The 12,500-nt window shown below is 37.6% G+C and overlaps 1 protein-coding gene across 1 annotated transcript in view; it reads left to right on the plus strand.

Moving 5' to 3' along the window:
- NFE2 (nuclear factor, erythroid 2) overlaps window positions 1-12,500 on the plus strand; it is a 334,785-nt gene that overhangs the window by 253,715 nt on the left and 68,570 nt on the right. Inside the window, exon 3 of the mRNA XM_044083955.1 lies at window positions 858-1,058. Within this exon, the coding sequence (XP_043939890.1) occupies window positions 858-1,058 (201 nt within the window). The remainder of the gene's footprint in view (window positions 1-857; window positions 1,059-12,500) is intronic.

The following is a 12,500-nucleotide window of genomic DNA, read 5'->3' on the forward strand; positions in this document are numbered from 1 at the left end:
GTTCTCAGGTCATTATTATTCATTCTGTCTCCTCCCTGTACTTTGTTTGGATCCAGTTTGCATAGTTCTTTTTCAATATAATCTAATTTGATTTCAATATCCAAGGTTACCTGAATGTCACTAGGACAATTTATCACCCTTTGTGGAGCCAAACTGCTTTACATAAGATATTGTAAATATATCTACAACTCATTGTGTGTGAGAATAAATGTTAGAATCTACACAGAGTTTATCAATTTGTATGTCTTTACTCCAACATCTTATGTATGTATAAAATGTATTTCTGTTATGCTCAATATCTTGGCTTGACACCTAGTACTGTAACACTGGTTTTGATCTATTACCAAGAAAAATTAAAAAAAAGAGTGTGTCAGAGATGAAAGGCATGCTAAACTGGTCACAAGAAGCTTTGTACTGTCAGCACATGACTGTAAGATCAAGCTCTGTAGAGTTATATAGTTGAACTAATGTGAGCTGGATAAAATAAACCAACATTTGCTTTATTCAGTCACTGCTTCATAGAAGCAAACATACTCAGAACCTCCCATAATGTTGCTCAAAAGTAATCTTGACTAGTATTTCCTAGTTGCGGTACAGCTAAACTACATAATATGTGAATCACTTACCATCTTTATCTCTGGAGTAGTCTCCACAGCACTTTGCAGGAGAGAGCACATAATGAGTGAAGCAGTAAGTCTAGAGTATAGGAATTCAGTGTCCTTCAACAGATCAAAAGCATCAAAGCTTGACCAGCTCAGAAAGGCCGAAGTGGGAAAATGTGGGATGACACCTGTTGAAAGTATTTTTACAGATATCACATTAGGCTATAAATAATGCTCCTTATCTGTCCTGATTAGGTTTTCGCCATTAGAGAAGACTTCCCATCAACATCCTTGGAGAACTTATCCAGTCGTTTCAGAGGTATGAAAATGCCTCCCTGTCCACCTCAGCAAGGCAGGGCCAGGGCAGCTCTTCTGCCCCATTCAGTGGGTGAACATGGCTATCAGAAAGAGATGGAGTTAACGTGGCAAGAGATCATGTCGATTACAGAGCTTCAGGTTAGTCTGTGTTGCCTGCACCACTTACTATCTGTCACTCACTTGTTCTCTCTCTGTCTCTGTCTCTGTCTGTCTGTCTCTCTCTCTCTGTCTCTTTCCCTCTCTCTCATATTCCCAATATCTACCTCTACAGCTATCCTCTTCTTTCCTCACTAATTTTGTCTAATTTAAAACTCAGTTCTTCTGCAGCATATTCTAACGTGCAAATGTTGTCAAAGGTTATTTATGAAATTGTTCAGATTCACATTTTAAGAAAAGGTAAGATTACAGTCCACCAGCACGCTAACAGTATGGTGCTTGGAGGCCATCATCCTTAATGATGGATAAGCTAACCAGTTGCCTGGACCACTTGTTTCTGAGGATGCCAGAGACAACGTTATATTCAGTAGCCTCAAGAAGGAAACTCCTTATTGTGTGATTGAAGGAAACAAACTAGCATCCAGCAAGTAAAAGATAGAGAACTATTCCACTGTCAATCAAAGCAAGAAGGAAGGTGAGCAGTATTCCGGAGTGCGTTGTGCACACAAAGGTGCTGTTCAAACCACAAGTAAAGTAAACAGCTGAATAAGTACAGCTGACATTATGTTGCAACTCACACATTTCTGAAAAAGATCCATGCCCTTGACTACATTATGTCATACACACAGGTATTCATGGATAAAGGCAAGTCTGTGCAAACATGCAGAAGTAAAAAAAAATAGTTTTTGCAGGGAATAAGCCCCAATTCACCCTCCATTCTCCTTACTTTCATATTATCATCTTGAGGTTGTGCCAGCTGAGAAAAAGAGTAATAATTCACAGAATATGAAAACATGTGAATGGCTCGTTCTGTACCACTCATCAACTTTGTAGTAGCATTAACCCCTGGGAACCTGTCAATAGACTGGCAGCTATTTCAGCAAATGCAGTTGCAATGAAGGCAGCTGGCTGAAACCACCTTGTGTAATACTGGAGTTTTCACTTTCTGCACTGTTATATAATCTTAGATTAGGTATAAAGTCTGGGGTTGGGATGTCCACCCACATGGAGGGGTTGTGGGAGGCTTGCCCCCAGTATAAAAATAATGTTTCTCCAAAGTTCACTGAATGTAGTTTCCATGAGTTGGATTTGGAGTTTTGCAATTCGCTAAAATTGCTGTCAATCTAGCAACATGAATCCCATCCTTTACATTGTTAGGCTTTATACATTTTTATTGTTTATTTACTTATTTGTTAACCTGGTAAGTTGACTGGTCAATTGACCCCTTTCTGCCATGACCTGAGCTCATTAAAGAGCATAGATAGACAATAATATGGTGCAATAATATAGTACAAGTTTTAGTTATGCATGCAGTAGCAACATTGTACAGTGAAATGACAAAGTGTTAGTTAAGCACACAGGAAGGACACGTTTGGTACAAGGGTAAGTTAGGCACATGGAGACATGTTAAAACATGTTAAAAATGACAACAGATGTCAAAATAGAACAAACACAGTATGTATCATTTTACAATTTAGGACAGATATTATAATGACAGCAGTTTCACACAGTATGTCTATTTGTATATGCATCATGTTGCACTATGCACTCAGCTTGTGACATTATAGCATTTCACTGCACATATGCCGCTAAATCAATGTCAAAATTAGCTATTATCTATGTAGCAAGTGCATATACGGTCAATTCTAAGATGTTCTTTTAATTTTGTTTTGAAGGTGTCCACAATATTTCTTCCCTTATCAAGCTGGCCCAATTTTATAAAAAATCTCATTGCAATTAGTAGTAAGAGAGCATTTAATTTTAAAGACAGCTCAGTCAAGCCATGTTAGAGCAATGGCAAACTGAGTAACAGCAGTTCATGCAAGTGAAGGTAAATTAACGGAGGTTAGTTAATCATCAAATCTTTGTCAGCAGTCAGATATGCCTTAGGCATGATGGCCTTCATTTTTAATCCAAGTTAATTCAAGAAAACTAGCTGTGAAAGATAAAACATTTCATGACAAGTTCACAACCTCTTCTTACTGGCTGAAGTGCATGATAACTCTGTTTCCTGGTGTTGATCACAGTGTCAGTCTTAACACACCCGGATCTTTGTTTATACGTATGTGTTTGTGTATACCTGAGCATGTGCATGGATGTGTGTGTTTATGTGTGCGCACATCCACATGTGTGTGTGCGTGTGTGTGTGTGTATCACTTACACATGCACACTCATACACATACACACACACACACGCACACACATACATTTATAAGAGTGTCTTGTTTTGTTGAGTTGCAGATCATCAAAATTAATCTTTCAAAACATGGCCTGTCACATCTGGAAAGGCTTTATTCTATCCTTCATGGAGAAATGTTCGATACTCTCCATATGATAACAATTTGCTATTAAGGAACAGACCAGTTAAGCCTTTTGATGTCTAGCCACTACAGACCCATTGGCACAATCAAATAGTAAAGTATGACTATGTTTGAGCTAAGTTAATTGGCTTGTGATGAAAGACATGTAACCTATACACACATTCGTACAGATATACACACGCGCACAAACTTTTTTTTGTCTTTTTGGCTTTTCCCGGTCAGGGGTCGCCACAGCGGAACTCCGGTCTGCTAATGATTGGCAGTCGATTTTTATGGTGACAAGTTGCCAGCCCGATGCCCAGCCTTCAGCAAAGGCATGTCCATTCACGCATGACTTTAAGAGGCCACTTGACAGCGGGGAGAACATGCAGACTCCACACAGAAGGCACTACATACTAACACACATATATGTGTATGGTTTACCTAAGAGCAGTCAAATCACCATCAAACAAATCACTTTTTTCTGAAAAATAAATATCAAAACCACTAATTCAAAAACAGTAAAACACACACACACATCTAAATTATAAATATTAACTCCACAGTTGCAACACTGTGGAGAAAAGAGGAAAATACCCAGACAATGCAACAGAAGCTAGCACAACACACTGTGGTGAAGACAACCACAGCATTATATTTTTGATCTACAACCACTTGTCCACCAACGCCTCCTGTAACTGCGCCTATATGTATACGTATATGTATAATTATATGTATATATGTGTATGCATATATATATATATATATATATATATATATATATATATATATATATATATATATATATATATATACACACATATATATGTGTGTGTGTATACCTATATATGTATCTACACATTTGTATATATGTATGTGTGTGTGTGTGTGTGTGTGTGTGTGTGTGTGTGTGTGTGTGTGTGTGTGTGTATATATATATATATATATATATATATATATATATATATGGTTCTACCTGACATAATTGACACGCCAGAAGACCGACAACGCAATCACCGAAACCACATAACCGACAGTGTAAAAACACGAAACCCCACATGCCCGACAACGAAATAACCGACGGTACACAAACACGAAACCTGATACACTGCACACACCACAATCACAACAATCAACAAACAGAACACATTCCCTGTCCAAAAAACACACACACAACACAAGCACACCAAAATCCCTACAAACCCACACTAAACCTCACATACACAACTATCTACAACCCTAACCCAAACCCTAACCCTAAGGTCCATCACTATCGCATACTCAGCTAACCCGCGCCCTAACCCTAACTCACTTAACCCGCCCCTAACCCAAACACAATCACTACCGCACACTTACCTGACCCGCTCCCTAACCCTAACTCACTTAACCCGCCCCTAACCCAAACACAATCACTACCACACACTTACCTAACCCGTGCACTGACCCTAACTCACTTAACCCACCCCTATCCCCACACACCGTCAATATCGACACTTACCTTACTCGCACCCAAACATCCGTCACTACCGCATACTTACACAGCCTTTTCCCATGTCGGCATCCTCGTCGTCGGTGTTTTCATCCGTCGCGTCGGTCTTCTGAACTGTCGATCTTCTGGGCCTCGCGATTCGCTTGTCAGTCTTCTGGCATTTCGACTAACTCAGGTAGACCCATATATATATATATATATATATATATATATATATATATAAATATGTATATGCATATATGTGTGTGTGTGTGTGTGTATATATATATATATATATATATATATATATATATATATATATGTATATATATATATATATAGGATCTATATTAAATCAGCGGACATTTAAAATAGTGAACGCTGATTTATCAACCCTTTAAAAGTGAAAGCTTGAAAGCCCAAACACACGGAACAGCAATTTTTTTCCAGGGAAAAAAATTGCTGGGCTGTTTTTTGGGACTTTGCCATTTCCTCCACTGTGGTGCAATCTCAGAGTTGGTATGTTTAAGTAGGGGGGATGTGGAGGGCACAGCCCCTCACATTGGGGAGTGTGGGGGGAGAAGCCCCACACTTTATTAAGTGTTTTGAACGTATTTTTTTTTTTTTTTTTGTGGAACAGAAATTTTTTTCCCTGGGAAAAATATTGCTGTTCCGTGTGTTTGGGCTTTCAAGCTTTCGCTTTTAAAGGATCGATAAATCAGCATTCGCTATTTTAAGCATTCACTGATTTAATATAGACCATATATATATATATATAGTGCAAACATCCATTATTAGTTTGTGTGCCGTGTGTAAATCTACATTTTGTACAACTATACAGCTTTCATTAGCATTTAACTTTGATCGGCAACTCTTTTGTATATTTTTAATACATTTCTGTTTCTACTCCAACTCAGGCAAAATATTTTTAACATGATGAATTTAAAAGTGAAGGGAGGAAAAGATGCTATTACTTGAAACAGTCAAATACTGCAAATATCCGAAACTTAGTACTTGTCATAGAAGTACAGCAGTATTGCCTTCCATACATGCTTTTATTTCCACTATTTGCAACTGTCAATATAAAATAAAACCAGTATTTCTCTGCAAGTGTACAGGACTAAAATGTTTAACTGTCTATAATTGACACATATTTTGCCTTAATCTTTGAATATGGATTGTTTCCAGAATACTATATCTGCACTGCTCATTGTTAGCAGCTGGCTTTAACTAAAAAAAGCCAAGACAGAAAGAAACAGACACAGACATAGGCACACACACACACACACACACACACACACACACACACACACACACACACACACACACACACACACACACACACACACACACACACACACACACACACACATACGCACGCACACACACATGCACGCACGCACACACACACACACACACACACACACACACATATACACACACACATATACACACACGCACACACGTACACACGTGCACACACACACACACACACACACACACATACACACACACACACACACACACACACACACACACACACACACACACACACACACACAGGCAGGCAAAGAAAGAGTGAGGGACAGAGAGATGCCTGTTTAAACTCCTTGCCTTGGTAGAAAAGATTATGCATATGATCTTGTATTATGGCCTCAGGATAGTCCAGTCTGATTTCTGATCTGCTGCAGTTTCAGTTGTAAGGGAAAGAAAACAAGAAAATTGCTGTGATAAGGTTCTCTGAGGTTATGTGTATCACATGCTCTAGATTTTCTAGAGAAATGGCTTTATGGAAACTTTGGAATTTAAATATAGTGTAAGCACCTCAGTAATGCTGCTTTTACACACTGAAATATAGATCTATTACTTGAAATAATGTTGCTAATTCTTAGGTAATTGTTGCTAATGATTATAGAATCACATTCTGCATTACAGATTAAACAGCATAGATCTAAAAATTAGCATATCATTAATTCCTAGGCAGGTTTTATTTTATTTTTTCATTATTGACTGGGTTAGCCCCACCAGGCTAGTCGCCTCTTTTCGCGGAAGACCCAAGTTGGTATTTATACTATTAAGGGAAATTTGGCTAGGACATCAGGGACACATACTATTTCTGATACTACCAACTCAAGTAAATGGGACCTCAAATTAAAATCTCATCCTTTAGAGTGGCATACTTAGGAGTGCAGCATCCCCCTTAGGTGCACTGCAGTGTCAGCAGTTCAACTACCTGAAGATGGATTAGAACCCACTGCCTTCTACACCCAAGGTAACTAGGCTAACCTGTTGGTTTACTGACACTGTTCTTACCCGTGACTACAAAATCACATTTGGTGTTCCAAATAGTACAGATATAAAAATGAAGTTGTTAGCGGAATGGTATAATGCCTGTGCTGATAAGATAGTACTTAGACCAAAAATACTGATAGCAGAAAATCTGCAAGCCAGGCATTTAACAGCTTTTATTTATTTAGTTCCATAAACAGGAACATAGGTGATCCGCTGTGGCGACCCCTAACGGGAACAGCTGAAAGAAGATGATGAAACAGGAACATAATAAAAACAAAATATTGGTAGTGTGAGCAATCAGAAAATGCTTTCACACAATTTAAGCTTTCCATGCAAAATATCTTATGAATTACAAAAACCTTCCATGGTTGAAAACAAAAAAAATGGAGTGCTTCTGTTATATATAGGGTATATTGTAGATTTAATGCAGCTTAGGCATTCATAAGTAATATAGTACCTGCTATAAAATACATGCAGGCGAATGGGAGTGAAGAAATGTATGCATTGGTAGAATACTGTAGTATGCCACACAACTGTGGAAAAGGTCATGATACCGTCGTATGCCACACAACTGTGGGAAAGGTCATGAGGTTTGAGGAAAATCTAAATCCAAAGCACACAAAAATGATTACTTGCCACAGAGGTCTGAATTATCTGAAATGTGATCTATCAATATCTCTTCCTGCATAGATTCCATTTTCTAAAAGTTTCCAGAATCCTTTCATACCTTGTTTCTGAGATACTTGCATTTTACTCACCCCTTTTCAGTCTGTAGGAAAAGTGGATAGTAGCCTACGGATATGGAAATGCCATACAAGTAAAATATATTACATTCTATAAATTATATCATCCAAACATCACTGATCACAGGATACAGGAAAGCAATTGTTTTATTGTTTGGTAAAAGTCAGGTGGGCTGCCTAAAATGTTGGCATTGTGACAAACGCCAATATGAGTAACATACCACTTTCTACACATCACAGTCAACCAAAAGTCAGCATCTGTTGTGAAATATATAAAATATGAAAGTCAGCATGTCAAAAAAATCCAGAACAGCATATGCTTCCAAACCAGATTATATGCTTTACACACTGACATACACACACACATACATATAATATATAAACACTCACACTCACACACACACACACACACACACTCACACACACACACACACACACACGTGTGTGTGTGTATATATATATATATATATATATATATATATATATATATATATATATGTGTGTGTACTTCAAATGATCAAAGTTTCATAACATCAATCATCACATCATCGAAGTCCAGATGACTGAAGTTCTGAATCATTGAACGTGCTGAATGGAGATCGCTGTACAGTGCAGAATGAGAAATTTACTGTTCTCTTCACTGTAGTGCAGTTTCAGAGTTGGTATATTTAAGTAGCGGGGGGTGTGGAAGGTACAAAGGACGTTTTTTTTTTTTAGATTTTTTTTTTTTGATGTTCGATGTTTCAGTACTTTGATCATTTGGTCTTTGACGATGTGGTGATCGATGTTCTGAAACTTTGATCATTTGAAGTAAACCTATATATATATATATCTATATATATATATATCTATATATATATATATATATTTGTATGGTCAGTTCAAAGGAATACAACCTCTAGTAGTCAGTCATGTGTAAACAGGTTTGTTTTCAACAAAAACAAAAAAGTAAATTTTTTTGCCAAATTGTGTGGGATTTGCAGAAACAACACAGATTCTGCATTTCAGTTCAGTGTCTTCACAATTCTGTGTCCCATATTAAAATAATATTTATATAATCAGTCTCTTTTATCCATATAATAGGTATTTCAAATAACTCTGCAAGAGCTTCTTTAGAATGCATAACAACCTATATCAGTTTATGACTTCAGTGATATCCTCCAAATGTGTCCTTTTAGAGATACCTTTCTAGTCCCTTTATCTCTCCTGAGACTTCTCCTGGAATCCCTTGTCTGCTCAAAAAAACATTAATCTAACTCTTAGCAAGGCAATGGCCCTCAAGTAGCTCCAACTGCATCCGATTCCCATGAATTTCCTGCCTTATTTCTAATTGTCTGCCTGGCTCAGAGTTAACAGAGTTAAAGGTGTGGTGTTTTATAAGCTCAGCAGCCACTTCTATGTTTTTGAAAGGAAAAAATACCAAAAAGGTAAGTAAAACCTCCTATTAAAGAAGCTGGGACCTCTTTACATAAAATTATTATTTTTTTTAATTTGGGGAATGTAATGTTAGGATTATCTTCCCTCCTCAGGGACACATGCATATACACCCAGACTGTCTCCAGAGTCTGTGCATTCTACATGCAATACTTATTTCAACATAGGAACACAGAAAGCAATGCATCATAATACTGTGGTGCTGCATTCACACCTAGCTCTGTAACAGATGTCTCTTACTGTGATTTTGTAAGCAGAAGAATGCCAGAACAACATTGTAATACCATATTCAATCCTTGCAGTAACTCAGAGGTTCTTAGCATGGAAGAGTGCCTACTCATCTACCCTTGGACAGAAGAATGGTGCTCTTCTGCCAAGAAGGCTAACTTTGAAAAGCAGAAACATGGAAAAAAGATGAAGAAAGGGAACAGTAACTTAGTCAGGTAGCTGGATTAACCCTTAAAGTAATACAGTGACAGCTGCTGTAACCAAATTACCATCACAGCCTTAATGGAACATTTAGTCTTAAATGGAGCTACACTATGAAGCAATAATAGGGGAAAAGTTTGTTAGAGTTAGGAATTAATCTGCTGTCATTTCTCTACTGTCAGGTAGTAGAATATGCATCCGTGTTGGGAAGCCAGTTGTAGTAGGAAGTCAGTTGTGACAGATTTAGACAGGAATGTGAAGTTACAGTACCAGCATTTGGAAACCTATTGTTTGGCACTCACCAGTTGACTGCTTTTGAGAATGTCACCACACAGAGATCCTGTGGTCAACATTTCAGGACACAACAACTGGTTGAGCTATAGATTCAATGGTATGCTAGAGTCAGAGAAGAGGAAAAAAGATGAAGAGAGAGAGAGAGAGAGAGAGGAGTGTGAAGGTTTACATCCCCATATTGGAGGATACGGGTGCTTACATTACTGCAAGGAAGGATTGCATTGTGCATTTTGTAACCTTTGCAGTGTCACTTACATGGAGATGGGATATTTTGGAACTGTAAGTGTTTTCATGGCAGTTAGCCTCATTCTGTTAAATAACACAGAATGAATCACTGTAGAGCCACCCTTGTTATATTATCATTGCATTCCTATGATAAAATAAGTAATGCATACTTAGGTAACAGGATGTGCACACTATAAGGTCATTTGTTTTCCTTTTTCATGCTATGTAGGGTGGGAAGGGAATCAACCCAAGTGTTGTTTCATTTCCCTGATTTCAAGTATTCTTTGCAAGTACTTTGTTGCTTTTGAAACAAGAGTTTTTGCTGAATTCTAAAGCAATAGTCAGACACATTTAAATAGATGACTAGAAAAATATATAGATGTTAGATAGCTATATAGATAGACAAACAGATAGACAGGCAGATAGATACACATCCACTAATTACTATAATTATAGCAGAATGACGTAACAGACGTTTCCCGTACTATATAATGCCTTGGTTGTTTACTGAATAGTACAACAGACAAGCCATATGATAGAGATGATTTACTATGATTAGCTGCATCTGGCATAGCCTCGGAGCAGTTATTTGCTGCCAAAACATCACACAACCACTCTATGTTACAAAGTCCATCCCCATCCACAATGTGAGAGTAAACCCCATGCCAATAGTCTTACATGCCATGGAGAAAAAGGAAAAAAGATACAAAACAAAATCAAAAACTCAATCTTTTTCTGTCTCCCACAACCAAAAACCAAAGCCCACTAAATGTGACAACTCACTGTCAACATACTAATAGCACTGACAACCAAAACGTCTGACTCTTCTGGCTGCAACTGTGTTGTTTGTCTTTTTCCAGTTAGGGGTCGCCATAGTGGAACTCTGGTCCGCTAATGATTGGCAGTCGATTTTTCTGGTGCCAAGATGCCAGCCCGACGCCCAACCTTCAGCGAAGGCACGCCCATTCACGCATGTCTTTCGGAGGCCACTGGACCGTGGTGAGGATATGCAGACTCCACACAGAAGGCACGCCAGCCAAGAATCAAACAGGAGAACCTCTTGCTGTGAGGCAACAAGGCTACCGCTGTACCACCGTGGCAACATTCTGGCTACAACTGTGTGCCATCATTAAATTCAACATGACAGACAGTGCTTCTAGTGGGGGTGAGGTGAATTAATGAGCTAGAAGTCCAGTAATTAAAAGAAGAATTGCATGCTTACAGTTGAGGAATTGTTTTCTAGAACCTTACCTCCCCGCACAAACACATTTAATTTTTTGTTGGATTGATTTCTTGAGCATTCATGCTCAGTGAGTTGATTCCTCATGGACTTGCAGCTTGGCAACTTAAAGTGAAAGTAATACTGACTCTACAGTGTAAACGCAGAATGAATAGTTACTATGTGATGAAACATTAGGAAATCTCATCAACCTAAGATTATGATAGGACTAGAAATTATTAAAAGTCTAGTAGCTTTTGTTGGACAAGTAGTGAAACAACTAATTTATTGTTAAGCATTAATACAAATCATCTATAAAACAAATGCATGAATATGTCTGAAAATTATATTGTCAAATTAATATAAAACAAAAAATAAAATAAAACATATGCCCCACACTTTGTCTCTGCACACTGATACAGTAAAATCACAGTTTTCTTCAATGTATCATTTGTGTACATGTACTTTCTATTTTCTGTATCCATCTTTTGTCAGCATTACTTCTCTTGCTGGTTGTTTACAAAAGTATTTTTTCTGAACTCTGTCTAATTTTTACACTCTAAATGCAAAATTTAATAAATTTGAAATGTATCCACCAAACCAGTAAAGCAATGATTACAGATAACCTAGCTTACAATTTTTCTTCGAGATTGGTTTCTTCTCTCGTATTGATTTTAGGTCTAGGTCATCCAATAATATCTTCTTAATGTTGTGCCAGTCTTTTGGCTAACAAAGTCTAACTTCTGACAATACTTCCCTTCCACTTTCTTAATTATTTCCCAGAAATACTGCTTAGATATTGTGTTTACAGCATTCTATCCCCCTTGCCCCCCCCAAAAAAAATCTAAGTAAAGGGAATATGTTATGGTTTACTGACACAATTATTTCTGATAGAGACTCTAGTAACCAATTTCCTTCTTTAGAGAAAAGCAGATAAAATATCCGTTAATTATTTGGACTCATTCTGCTCCCACAAAGAATCTGAACGTTAAACTATATTCCTGAATCCCTGTTGAACTG

Source organism: Protopterus annectens, chromosome 9.part0 (assembly GCF_019279795.1).
Source record: "Protopterus annectens isolate FY-2018-M chromosome 9.part0, PAN1.0, whole genome shotgun sequence".
Lineage (NCBI taxonomy): Eukaryota > Metazoa > Chordata > Ceratodontiformes > Protopteridae > Protopterus > Protopterus annectens.